The sequence below is a fragment of the Alosa pseudoharengus genome, unplaced genomic scaffold (assembly GCF_046254945.1).
Source record: "Alosa pseudoharengus isolate Yale_2024_CS ecotype anadromous, Long Island Sound unplaced genomic scaffold, YU_APseudo_1.1 YU_APseudo_1.1_scf_14, whole genome shotgun sequence".
In the NCBI taxonomy this organism is placed as follows: domain Eukaryota; kingdom Metazoa; phylum Chordata; class Actinopteri; order Clupeiformes; family Clupeidae; genus Alosa; species Alosa pseudoharengus.
Window position 1 is genome coordinate 39,258,972 of NW_027468609.1, and position 14,623 is coordinate 39,273,594.

General features: G+C 42.7%; 1 protein-coding gene across 3 annotated transcripts in view; it reads left to right on the forward strand.

The window, feature by feature from the left end:
• The window catches only part of dmgdh (dimethylglycine dehydrogenase), a 200,459-nt gene that overhangs the window by 91,959 nt on the left and 93,877 nt on the right, over positions 1 to 14,623 (forward strand). For 2 of the 3 annotated variants that reach the window (XM_076284921.1, XM_076284919.1), the window contains 3 exons: positions 8,244 to 8,492; positions 8,881 to 9,079; positions 9,293 to 9,462. In XM_076284921.1, coding sequence (XP_076141036.1) covers positions 8,244 to 8,492; positions 8,881 to 9,079; positions 9,293 to 9,462 — 618 coding nt within the window. The remainder of the gene's footprint in view (positions 1 to 8,243; positions 8,493 to 8,880; positions 9,080 to 9,292; positions 9,463 to 14,623) is intronic. The other variant, XM_076284920.1, reaches the window with a different exon arrangement.

Consider the following 14,623-nt stretch of genomic DNA (forward strand, 5'->3'; position numbering starts at 1 on the left):
TCCAGTAGGTGCTCGTGCTTCCATGGCGGTCCTCCTCCTTTAGCAACAAACAAGAGCTGAAATAGAGCGCGCAGCGTGCGGAGCGTGCGTAATGCAATCTAGGAGCAGTGATTCGCCAAACCTTCCTTATTGCAGTCGCACACATTTTTTCTAATTTTATGTTTCAGTAACGAGTAACGAAGATGCTTAGTGGAAATATAACGGAGTAAAAGTATACATTTTATCTAGGAAATGTAGTGGAGTAAAAGTGGAAGTTGACAAATTTAAATAGCGAAGTAAAGTACAGATACGTGAAATTTCTACTTAAGTACAGTAACGAAGTATTTGTACTCCGTTACATTACAACACTGGTGTTTAGAATATGTGAACCAGCATCACAGACCTAGTAAATCAAATAGTTAGAGTGGACATATGGATATTCGATAGTGAATTGCAAAATCTAATGATTTAACAATGAAAGTTCACTATTCTGCTGCTCCTACTGTGGTGGGATAAAGACATGAAGGGTTAGCGTATAGCTTAGATGAGGAGGTAAATAAGTTGACATCACATGACCTGGATGAAGTAAGATTAAATATGAACCAAAGCACTGTCCCTCGATTAACGTTTTGGCTATAGGCCTACGTGAACCAGCCCCGCATCCCTGCATGAAGTAGATAGTTACGGTGAGGGTCAGTACTCCACTGCCGACAGATGCATACCCTTAAATTAGAGAGAGAGGCATTTACATTAAACGAAGAGGAGCTGCTCCTGAAATGGAAAGATTATTAAGATGTTAAGTAATGAAGAAATGGGAAGGAATGCCATGTGCTTGCGGCTGCCGTGACGTAACGGGAGATTACGAATGACGACAAGCAAAGTGCATTGTGCTTGGAAAAAGTATATGAGTGAGTGCAGTATTGGCCTGAAGGAGAGTTTGTGCCTGCTAGAGGTGTTGCTCTTTTGGCAGAGAAGAGTTTGAGGACAGATCTTGTTCTAGTCCCTACAGCCTGAAGACCTGCAAGGAGGAATGGAGTGGTTAGAGAGGAAACATAGCATTTTCAAAAGGACCTAGCAGGCAGGCAAATTAACAGCCATGATACATTTACGTTGCCATTAGTTAAATCAACGAACACAATGTATGGGCCTATTATGTAGACACATAACCAATGACAGTAACAGACAATGACAGACGATAATGATCAGCCAGACAGGAGAATGAAAATAAGATTAATATGGCCTTCAGGTGCATCGGAAATATTATGGTTAATGACCGTAGCCTAGAAAGGGACAGGGACTAGGAAGAGTACTTTTGTCCCTGTTGGCCTTCCATACACGACAGCCTGACCAGCGAGACAATTTGCCTAGGATGTGGACCCATAGACAGTAAAAGAAAGTGTGGACCTAGCAAAGCTGTATCATGGCAGCTTTGGCAAGGAAACCATCGCGAGTGTCGATAACTGGAGTAACGGAGTTTTTTAAGCGGTTCCGTACATGCATGTTAACAGCGTATCCTGATAAGTCTGACGGTTTTCGTCAGAAAAGTTTAGCAACCATATTTGCGTTGTTAGCGATACGACGTTAACCTCATTAAGCAACTAGGATCTAACACGAGACTAGGGTGAAAGAGAAACCTTCAAGCCACGGAACTTGTCTCTTTCCGTCGATAAGACCGGGCGGACCACCCGAACAGTGGCAACAATTTGGCCTACCTTACTCTCCGACATTTACGAGCTACTATCCTACATGGAAACCCCCGAGACTTTGGTGAGATGCGTCCAACTCGGTTGAAGCGAACATAAGGTAGGCTAAGCTACTATGACTGCATCACATGTTAAAGTTGTGGCGAAGTGAATGACTAGCTACCCGTGCATGGATACGGAACATCGAAAATCGGCACCTGAAAGCAACAGGCAGGTGCAAAGTAAAGTTATTATAAAGGCTGATGCAGACTGATGATTGGTCGGAAGTAATGAATGAATGAGTGACGCATGCATTGAGTCTTCCTGACAGAATTGAACGCTAACGCTGGCTGATGGAGGCCAATTTGATTATTGGTGTATTTGTAGAAAACCATAAATGCGGTTATACCAAGCAAATTGATAACAGCGCTGTAATTGTATCTTTCGACTGTCATCTCATTCTTTTCTGACCATAGCCTACTAACAGGAGCTAAGTGAGTTAGCCACAACGCGTCCGCTAATGCAAAAGTTTTCTAATGGAAAATATACCTGAAAGATAACCTGTCTATGAAACATCCTAAACAGGCTGGGACATTTCTGCTTGCTAAATAGGTTTTTCTGCTGTTGATTCGCTCACAGTCCTTGGTGGCCCTGTCAGTGCTTAAAATGTTGCGTTAAGACCACAAAAAGTCTCAAAAAGCATCTGAGCTATTCCCAAACACCACTAGGCTACTTCAATCCTCTATTTTCAAAGGTGTTTCAAGTAAGGAAGAGCATGGCTCAAAGTAAAGTAACTAGGGCTGAGACGTCGTAATTGACTACATAACTTTGTGAATCGTAAGTGAATCATTTGTGTCAACTCGTCACAATGTAGATTTTTTAACGCACCCGTGATCTACATCTCCATTTAAACCAAATGTTTTAGAGCGCACTTTGAGAAATGTATCCAGGGCAGGGCTGTACCTGTTGCACGTGCTACAAAAATCATTCTGTGCGATGGATGATTTACCAACGTTACGTCTGATACAGTTTTGCCTATGGCTATACATGCGTGAGACTGAGACACTAGTTTGTTTGTTTGAAGTGCGTGTTTAGGGTGTGAGAGGGGAATCGATGTGCTTTGATTCCAGCTTGGCAGTTGTAGTCTATGCGATTAAAAAGCATGTGTGTGTGAAGTATCCATACAATGATAACACTTTCATTATGACTGCTTTAGCCACAGACCTTCAGCTACTGTACAGTGGGTCCCATTTAGAAGTGGCCACTTCATTCGTGCTTTCTGCGATTCACGCAGCTGCGTGAAATGTATTACAACATTTCGCCAAGAGGTGGCAGCTTAAGTCCGCTTGTAAGCCAGGGGTTTTCAACCAGTGGTCCGCGACCCACTTGTGGTCCGTGAGGACATTGCTCGTGGTCCCTGACCATGGATTCAGTAGTTGCAATGTGGGAATTAGTATTTTTATTCAGTGGTGGTCCTGGCGTTACATAATTAGTCAGAATGGTGGTCCCTGATTCACAGTTGAAAACCCCTGCTGTAAGCCATTGGTTCCCAAAGGAGATTTTATTTGGGTCGCCAGCATAGCCTATAGTGACAATTTATGTTGTGTAATAGGCCCAGCTTATACCTTATACAGCTTAGGAAAGCTAACAGCTTTCTAGGATCTAGTTTGTTAACAGTCATGGTTTTGTTATAACTCCCTCTATGCATTTTTGCATTTAGAATAGCTTTAGAATAGCTCTGAAACTGGGGGGCGAACACGCTGCAGAGGGGACGCCAGAGTGTGGATATCTCAATCGCAAAATTAAACAATATTTCAATCGGGCACCTACGTTGCCACGAACAATAACGGACGCAGCTCTCAATTTGGCCCGTTAAAATGTGAAAATTTCATGAAGGCCCTTTTGGACATGTTATTTGTACCACTGGTTAGATGTAAAACTGCATTTTGTTTTAGATTATTTGTATTTAATTTGTGCGTTGCCAATAAAGTTGAATATCATATGAACTAAAGATGACTAAAATCTTGCATACATGTATGTAGAAGAAAAAACATTCACAAAAATTCATGGCATGACCTCTCTTCTTGATAGCTGTTGAAAACTGCATGGAAATGACAGGGATTGTTTTGTTTATTAATAAATAAATAAATAAATAAATAAAAGTAAAACTGATATGTTCTGCTTTCCCCAAATACAATGTAGCCTACAAGTGTAGGCTACATGACCTTTCATCAGTCCAGTTGCAATGGATGAACTGTGATGAACTGCTCTACTTATGATTGTTTAGAGATTTTAAAGGTTTTATAACAATGCTACACATTTTTTGGCTAGTGCTACAAATCTATTCACCTTCGCAGCGCCAGTAGGCTACTTTCTGTGCGGCCCGTGCACACACACACACAGGCATGCCAAACAAGCATACACAAAAGTTTCAAGAGTGGGAGATGGAGTAGAAGATGGAGACATTGATTAGCGTGATTTATGTTCGCGGAACGGATGTACAGGACTGAGCGGCGGTCATATTTTGTACCGCTATGCGGTACATCTAGTTCCTAAATAATCATTCTTCCACCAAGAAATATATTTCCTCTATCTGAATGGTAACGTCGAGACGCAGCTACTTTAACTTTTGTATCAAGTTATGGTAGCGCAGTAATATAGAACAAAATGTGGTCAAGGTGTATGTTTATGCTGCATTTTACAACGGCATCGAACACGATTCAGCCAATCACAATCAAGGTCTGGAACTATCAGTTTTAGAAGAAATATGTAAACATCAAGAGCTTCAACAACCTCAGTTCTCCTTTATACGATAAACTGTGCCACCTAAAGCCAAAGAAAAAACTTTCGCAAATGTATGTAAGGGATAATGGACGACACGGTGGTCTGTTCACAGAAATTAATGCACGGTCGAGGTTGTAAAACGGACCCGGCGCGAAGCGGAAAGTGCATTAATTTCTGTGAACAGACCACCGTGGAGTCCATTATCCCGCTTATTCCACTGTTGCCACTTGCGTTGTGTTCATTTCCTGTTACAATTTTAACGTTTTAATCGCTAAAACTGTCTTTCTTCTGACACATACATCAACTAATTTCTCAACTTGCAGGACAAACTGCCGTTACTAGTTCTAAATGGATGGTTGCTACGGCCAAAGGCCAGTCGTTAGTTCTATCTCTCCCGTTGTCAAGTGGTCGTATCCCAGGATTCATTTAAACTTAACAATGAGTTCGGCGAATTAATATACAAATGTGACACGGCCAAAAAAATGGATCTACTTCATAGGTGTGCAAATAACATATGGTTAATGGTCGTTCTAAATTACGTAGGACAATGGGAAATTCAACCAAGCAGTGGAATAAGTGTATGTTAATTGTACACTGTGTCATTTAAATAATAATTCAAGTTCAAGTCAACTTTATTGTCAATCAAACCATGCAACAGTACATTACACAGCAGACTGAAATTGCGTTTCTCCCATACTCCAATGTGCAGTATTAAAACAAGATTTGACACACACTAAGCATACATTGACCATGGATACAACTAGACAAGTGCAAATAGATATTTAAAAGGTATACAAATCGACACAATGTGCAATATGGCAAAAAGTGCAAAGTAGCAGCAGTATTTTGCAAACATTGAGTTTATAATCCAGTTTTCATGAGTGAGTTGAGCAGTCTGATGGCTTGTGGGAAAAAGCTGTTGCTGAGTCTGGTAGTCTTGCAACGCATACTGCTGTAGCGCTTGCCAGATGGCAGGAGGGTAACAGTTTGTGTGTGGGGTGGGTGGGGTCTTTGATGATGTTGGTGGCTCTTTTGTGGCAGCGGGATGGGTATACGTATGTTCTGGATGGATGGTTGGGCTGATCTGGTGATCTTCTCAGCTGACCTCACCACCCTCTGTAGGGCTTTCCAGTCAGCAACAGAACAGCTACCATACCAGACTGAGAGACTGCTGGTGAGGATGCTCTCAATGGCACCCCTGTAGAAGGTGGTGAGTGCTGATAGAGGGAGGTTGGCTCTTCTCATCCTGTGTAGGAAGTGGAGGCGTTGCTGTTCTTTCTTGACAAGGGAGGTGGTGTTGGTTGGCCATGACAGGTCATCAGTGATGTGCACCCCCAGGAACTTGGTGCTTTTCACTGATTCCACAGTGCTGCCATTGATGGTGAGGGGTGTGTGTGGCTTGTGATTTCTCCTGAAGTCCACAGTTATTTCCTTTGTTTTATTGACATTGAGATGTAGATTGTTGGTGTCACACCAGTTGATGAGTTGGTATACCTCATTTCTGTAGGCTGAGTCATCATCGTTGCTGATGAGGCCTACTGCTGTTGTGTCATCTGCAAAATTGATGATGTGGTTTGAGTTGTGTCTGGCACAACAGTCATGAGTCATCAGTGTGAACAGCAGAGGACTCAACACACATCCTTGAGGGACCCCAGTGCTCATGATGGTGGTCTGTGAGGAGTTTTTGCCAACTCTTAATGTCTGTGGTCTGTTGGTGAGAAAGTCTAGTAGCCAGTTGCAAAGTGGGGTGCTGATGCCTACAGCACTGAGTTTTTTCACCAGGTGTTGTGGGATGACTGTGTTGAAGGCAGAGCTGAAATCGATGAACAGCATCCGCACGCAGCTGTTTTTGTTCTCCAGATGAGCCAGACTGAGGGATGCTATGGCATCATCAGTGGAACGCTTGGGACGGTATGCAAACTGGAAACGGTCAAATCTGGCAGGTAGGCTGGATGTTATATGGGGCTTGACCAGCCTTTCAAAGCACTTCATCATGATGGGCGTGAGTAATAGGCCGGTAGTCGTTCAGTGTTGTGGCTGGTGATTTCTTTGGTAGCGGTATGATAGTAGTGGCTTTAAAGCATTCTGGTATGATTCCTTGGCTCAGAGAGATGTTGAAGATGTCTGTGAGAACATTGTGAGTGAGTTAGCACAGTATCTAAGCACACGCCCAGGTATATTGTCAGTACCAGTAGTCTTCCTGGGGTTCACCTTTTGAAGGGTCCTCCGCACGTTAGCAGGATCAAGTTGAAGTGTTGCATTGTCCAGACAGTGTAGAGCTTTTGTTGGAGTGGTGTTGTTGTTTTCCTCAAAACGGCTGAAGAATGAGTTGAGTGAGTTTAGGAAGTCTGTGCTGTCCTCAGACGGTGGGGGTGTAGGCCTGTAGTCCGTTACTTACTGGATGCCTTGCCATAGGCGTCTGGGGTCTTTTGTGTCAGTGAAGTGTGACTGGATTTTTTGTCCATAGGCATGCTTTGCTGCTCTCAGGCCCCGGTTCAAGTTGGCCCTGGCAGTTCTGAGGGCCTCTTTGTCTCCAGACTTGAAAGCCACATTCCAAGCTTTTAGGAGCTCACATACCTCCCTGGTGAACCATGGTTTATTGTTTGCCCTTGTGGTGATGTGTTTTATGACTGTCACATCTTCCATGCATTTGGATATGTATCCCATCACAGACTCAGTGTATTCTGTTATATTGACATGCTGGTTGGAAGTGGCAGCCTCCCTAAAAACAGTCCAGTCTGTACAGTCAAAACAGTCTTGCTGCGCTGGGGTAGCCCCCTCTGGCCAGGTTCTGATCTGCTTCACAGATGGTTTGTTCCTCGTTGACAGTGGCCTGTAAGATGGCATTAGCATAACAGAAAGATGGTCCGAGTTTCCCAGGTGGGGGTGGGGAACAGATCTGTATGCCTGTTTGATGTTTGAGTAGACCTGATCCAGAATGTTTTCTCCCCTGGTTGCAAAGTCCACATATTTGTGAAAGTGTGGGAGTACTGTCTGAATAATTGAATAATTAATAAAATTAATAAAAAATAATTTCAGACTGTAACCTGAGATGGGCAGTATTTCAATTGACAGTATTTGAAATATGCATTTACAGTTTTTCATAAAAAAAGAAAGTAATTAACTGTGTATAACTGTTTTGTCGTTGACTATGACACCACGGTGAAGTTAGTTTCACTTTGCCTATGAGTTCAAATAATAGACAAGGTCAGATGTGTATAGGCAAAACTCTGCTAGGTTAGTAAAGCATGGTTTAGTGAAATACCTGTCCTGTATACATACTGTACCTGTTCCATACGGCCTTCAAATTTGCTACTGACTATCAGAATACCGATGCGCTGTTTGAAGTTGCGCTGCTTGCTGTTAAAGGGAATGGCAGATGCCATTTTCATTGTTAGGCCCAAAACACACCCATGACTGATTAAGAAACATAAGAACCGCCTTTTTGCGCCAAGCACCCGATGTTTGATAACAAAACCACCCCAAATGTGGACTGGACAAACCCCTAAATGTATTTAAGCTATTCGCCAGTGACCATGCGTTTAGATCGCACAGTCATTCAAATGATTATGAATTAGCATGCAACAATGATTTACAGTATTAGAGGGGACTATTTTCTTGGGAGGATGAGTTTTTTTTTTAGTAGGGTACCCCATTTGACAAACCAACCATGTCTGGCTACTTGCTAAATGCTAAGTTGCTAAATGCTAAATCAGAGGTTTTGCTAAGGTAACAGGCAAGTGAAGTTTAGTAAGTTAATTATTTTTTTATTCTCTTTATTTTTTGGTTGATGTTTAGGCTTTTGGGCTCGTGAGTTGGGTGAGATGATTGGTTTTGAGCACCCTACCATACCTGTCCATCACCAGTATGTTGTCACAGCAACAGTGCCTGAGGTTAAGGCTCTGAAGACAGAGTTACCAGTTATCCGTGACTTGGAAGGGTCATACTACCTGCGGCAAGAAAGGGATGGGCTACTTTTTGGCCCTTATGAGCAAGAGGAAAAGATGAAGTTGCAAGACTCCTGGGTGAGGGATGGAGTACCACCAGGTAAGTCTATTTTGTATAGTTGGTTAACTGTCTTTGAACTCAGGGCTTGCAAATTCCATAATTTCCACTATTTGATTGAAAATGTATTATATTATTATTATTAATATTATTAATATTATTATTGCTTCACAATATATTTTGTATTTTTTACAAATAAGAACCAGATGTGTTTTTAATGTGATTTTCAGTGCCGCTAGTGCTTTCTCAGGGGGTGCACCTCACAGGCTCCTAAATATTTGTCATAAATGGTATCCAAACCCATGTGGCTCATCTGCTTAAAAAACAATGCTAATAACTGTACCATCAATGTTGTGGTCATAATGGGGCAGGTAAAACTGTTGACACAGATTCGTACCAATAATACCAACTGTACGATTGGTGACTACAGGTTTTGGCAAGGAGCTGTTTGAGTCAGACCTGGACAGAATCATGGAGCATGTCGAGATGGCCATGGAGATGGTCCCAGTCCTTAAGAATGCTGACATCATAAATATTGTGTCTGGCCCTATCACGTACACACCAGACCTATCGCCCATGGTTGGTCCACACCAGGGGGCTCGCAACTACTGGACAGCTATTGGATTTGGGTTAGTCTAAATTTAAATTGAAATACAGTGAATGTAAGAATTAATTTAATCCTTCTGAAGTTAGAGAAATACAATGTCAATTAACAAAATAAATGAACTGCATACAGTTATTTAATCAATAGATACTTTTCTTACTGGAACTAATATAAGTAATATAAAATATAAAAAAAGCTCATTTGAAATCAATTAATTAATTATTTTATGTTTCGTCAGGTATGGAGTCATTCATGCAGGAGGAATTGGGAAGTTCCTAAGTGATTGGATCGTGGCTGGAGAACCTCCATATGACCTTATTGAGTGTGATCCTAACCGCTATGGAAAATGGAGTACTGTGTCATATTTGTGTGATAAAGCCCGGGAATCATATGGCTTCAACAACGTAGGTAAGTTCTGGGCAATGCTACTGGCATTATATCATGGACATAATATCATGGGTAATAGCGCACAGAAATTTGAGATTTGAGAAAGAGGCCGAGAGTTTGGTAGTGATGTGTCCATGTCATAAAGGCTTTTCTGCCGCTCAGGGGCTCGTTTCTAGAAAGCGTCATTTGCTAACTTGCGTCGCAACCTTGGAAGTTTGCTCCAACAGTGGCAATGTGTAATAGACCTCTCCGGAATAAGTCCCGCCTCCGAAACATCCGGATCCACCCAACTTCCGGTTGTCGAATGTCTATGGGAAATAACATGGCGTTTCGAAAAATCGTACCTGTCAAACTCTGTAGGTGGCAAAGTAGAAAAAGCTGGTGGGCTGATTGGCCTTCATACTTCTGCCATCTGGTTTCCACTGGATTTTTTGATTGTCGGTGCCGTTAAAGTAGTAAACGATTATTAATGCTAACCGGGAGCTAGTTCCGATGTACGCGGGCGGAGGAGGGCGTTAGATCTCGCTCACAACCAGTCAAAACCAAACCTGATGGTCATTTTCACGTTTGATTCACGCGTGATTTCAGTGGTCGAACAGTAAATCGTTTGCAAGGTTCAGCCTCTTTTCAACACGACTTAACTTTGGTTTGACTGTGCTGAGAGTTTGTTGGCTGTTATTGAGATATTTGAAAAAGAAAGAAATCGCCGACAAAGACACTAAAGACATGACGAGACAAGATTTTTTTTTCACGAAAAACAGATAATGATAACCAGACTAGGAATCAGAGGCAGAGTCGTATTGAGTTGATAGCTTTATTTTGCATGACCTTGATCAGAACAGTAACATTTTCAGAATGTATTAACAACCTATCAAACATGACGATTAGTGCCACCTCCGTAGACAGGCTCTGGTGCCACGAACTCCATTTCGGTGAAGACAAACTATGAAACATTGCCGTTGCTATGCAACTTTGACTCGGGCAGTCGCGGCGTCCGAAGCGTGCGTTAGCTTAGTGCTTCTTACTGATATATTTCTACTTTAACGGCACCGACAATCAAAAAATCCAGTGGAAACTAGATGTCAGAAGTGTAGGCCAATCGGCCCACCATTTTTTTCTACTTCGCCACCTACAGATGTTTGACAGGTATGATATTTCGAAACGCCATGTTATTTCCCATATACATTCAATGCCCGGAAGTTGGGTGGATCCGGATGTTTCGGAGGCGGGACTTATTCCGGAGAGGTCAATACCCCACCCCCTAGAAATTTTCTTTCACGGCCTATGTCACATTTTTCTACGGAGCCCCGGATATGTCATGGGGAAAAAAAATAATAAGTTGTGGCCACGAAATAGCAATTCGTTCCCACAAAATAATAAGTTGTGGCCACGAAATAGCAATTCGTTCCCACAAAGTACTAATTTGTGGCCACGAAATATTAATTCATTCCCACGAAATAGGTAATTTGTGGCCACGAAATATTAATTAGTTCCCACGAAATAGTAATTTGTGACCACGAAATAGGTAGGCCTATAGGCTGTGCACTGGACAGCTGGATGAGCAAATCAAGCGCAACTCCTCAAACAGGAACAGGTCGCTGTCACACAATGGACAGGGATAGTATGGTAAAGTGCTATTTTAGGCTGGGAATGAAATACAAAGACATTTTGAAAAGCCTGGCATTGGAGGGATTCATTATTAGCGAGAGGCATCTCCACAGACTATTAAGAGCCAGGTCGCTGCACCGGCGTAGGTACGACTTGAACGTGTCTCTCTCGTTTGCGTTTTTTTATAAGGCGGCCGTGAACATTTCCATTAAAACATGCATCAGATAGCTGGAGGTGAATCTTCATTCCCCCCCCCCCTCCTCACTCTCACTTTTTCCCCATCCTCATCTCATCTCCGAGCCAAACGGTCTACAGAGGATGCAATCTGATCTGCCCTCCACCCAGCCCTCACCCACCTGGAAAAAAGAGACTCATATGTGAAATTTCTGTTTATAGACTTCAGTTCTGCATTCAACACCATAATACCACAACAACTCATCTGCAAACTTGACAAACTGGGACTCAGTACCTACCTCTGCAACTGGCTACTGGACTTCCTCTGTCAGAGGCCTCAAGTAGTACGTGTTGGCAACAATACCTCAAGCAGCATCACACTGAGCACAGGGGCCCCCCAAGGCTGCGTGCTCAGTCCGCTGCTCTTCACCCTGCTGACGCATGACTGCACTGCAACCTACAGCAACAATCACATAGTGAAATTTGCTGACGACACAACTCTGGTGGGTCTCATCACCAAGGGCGACGAGACTCAATACAGGTTGGAGGTCGACCATCTGACCACGTGGTGCAGGGACAACAACCTCCTGCTGAACGTCAGCAAGACCAAAGAGATTGTTGTTGACTTCCGGAGAGGTCACACCCAACACCTGCCACTGACCATCGACGGTGCTGTGGTGGAGAGAGCGAGCAGCACCAAATTCCTGGGGGTGCACATCAGTGAAGACCTCTCCTGGACCACCAACACTGCATCACTGGCGAAGAGAGCTCAGCGCCGTCTGTACTTCCTGCGGAAACTCAGGCGAGCAAGTGCTCCACCAGCCATCATGACCACATTCTACCGAGGCACCATTGAGAGCATCCTCTCCAGCTGTAAGCGGAAGCTGCACTGAATACAACAGGAAAGCCCTGCAGCGCATAGTGAACACAGCTGGAAGGATTATTGGTGCTTCACTCCCCTCCCTGAAGGACATTTACACCTCACCCGCAAGGCGACCAAAATTGTGAGTGATGCAAGTCACCCCGCTCACAATCTGTTTGATCTACTGCCCTCTGGGAAGAGGTACAGAAGCCTGCGCTCCCGCACTACCAGACTCACCAACAGCTTCATACACCAAGCTGTTAGGATGCTGAACTCTCTCCCTCCTCTCCCCCCTCCACCCTCAGCTACATAACATCCTGGACATTGGACCCACAAATGGCCGCCTGCACTACTCCACTTGCACACTTGTACACTTTGCAACTTGTTGTTGTTGTCCTGAAAACACAACACTTCTGCTGCTCTTACATAACTTGCACCACTATGCCACTTTCTTTCTTACTTAGGTCAAACAGAACTACCTCAGCCTTTTATTGGCCTGACTTTGCACTAGTATTTTATTGACTGTGTATGCACAATTTCAACCAAATTTTGCTGCTCTTATTTTTTTCATTATATGTGCCCTCTTATTTACTTATTTACTTACTTTTGTTTACTTGAATGTTATGTTTGTCTGTGGACTTAAATTGGTAAAATATGTCTTGTCTTCACCGTGGGATAGTGAGAAACGTCATTTCGATCTCTTTGTATGTCTGGAACATGTGCAGAAATTGACAATAAAGCTGACTTTGACTTTGACTTTGATCTCACGCCTTCTACCCACACACCCATCACTGTTTCATTTCTTTGTTATTATTTGCATACGCCGCGCACTGATGAAATCATATCTCGGGCACTTCTATCTTTTGTAAAACGTCGCGTCGCAGAGGTGCGCTGACCCGAGGACCTGTGCCGAGATAGATGGACGGTCAGGAGCAACGCCGAGGCTGATGGAGAACCGGGACAAATGAAACACTTTTTAGTGAAACGTAATTTACAAAGACATTGTAAAACACTGAAAGTTTATATTTTGTCACTAGCAACCTACATCTGTCCTCTGTCAAATACAGTTGCATTTACAGCTCTGAACAAAACAGTTCAAGAGTTATTTAAGGAGAAGTCGAACGTGCGTTATGTTTCATTCGTCCCTCCTGGCTGGGACAAATAAAACAGCATGGGGGACGAATGAAACATACAGCTTAAATTATGTAAACTTCCCACAACTTCAATATTTGACAACATACCATGAATGGTACTTCAAGTATGTGTTATTTTAGATAGATTGCTGCTGTATTGGTTCATGTCAACTCATTGCCGTAATGGTGATGCGCGTATTTCGCGGTTATGGAAATAGCATGCACTATGCCATTAATATAACTAGAATAATGCATGTTTCGAATTATATAATGTTTCTATAGTACAAAATGTTATTTCACTCTGTTTTTATGTGGTTAAAGCCACCACACATCCAAATAAGTGCCCTTCATGACCCACAGGCCGTCAGTCTCCATAGGTTAACATGGCAAAACTCGACCCCCTACCTGATAGCCCCAAATATATTTGCATCTTTCTAAAACTGTTTTTCCATGTCTCACCTGCATAAAATATAGTATAAACACAGATACGTGTGCATTGACTTAGAATAAATGGGGTTTACTGCCTGGTCGGGACAAATGAAATAGGTGTTTCAATCGTCCCCCCATAGACATTTAGCATTATAGGCTGTTTTGCATCCATTACAAACAAACATGCAATGTGAACGTCTGGGATTGGGGAGAGCACTAAATGCTCTACTGAATAAGCATGAAGTCAAACCTTTAAATGAAAAACACTCTTTAATAATAAAAAAAAATAAACCGCTAATGAAGTAAACTTGTGACCATCAGAAATTGTTTATCGCCTGTAACTCCGTGATAACAGGACGTAACAGGATGGCATTTGGCTGAGCAACGGAGGTTAATATGCTCTATGTTTTGTCCAAATGATGTCTGTCTATCATCGTTGCACTCGGAGAAAACCGGAATGTTTCATTCGTCCCCCGTTTCAATCGTCCCGGTTGTACCCTACTGCAAACCAGAGAATTGAGAGCTGGTGGGGAGTGATGAGAAAAGACACGACGGGCTTCTACTGGCGCCTGATTTGCTCACCCAGCTGTCCAGTGCACGTTAGACTATACATATTTCGTGGGAACTAATTAATATTTCGTGGCCACAAATTACCTATTTCGTGGGAACGAATTACTATTTCGTGGCCACAAATTAGTACTTTGTGGGAACGAATTGCTATTTTGTGGCCACAACTTATTATTTTGTGGGAACAAATTGCTATTTCGTGGCCACAACTTATTATTTTTTTTCCCCATGACATATCCGGGGCTCCGTATTTTTCTAATTTAAACTGAGTGATTAATGCATTGCCATCAACAAAAACCTAAATCTTTTGCAAGCATATAAAACAGTTAACTTAAGCCGACCAATATGAGTCATTATTTGTGTTAAATATCTATGTTGGAAAAAATATATAGCCTGGACGAATTTCTGG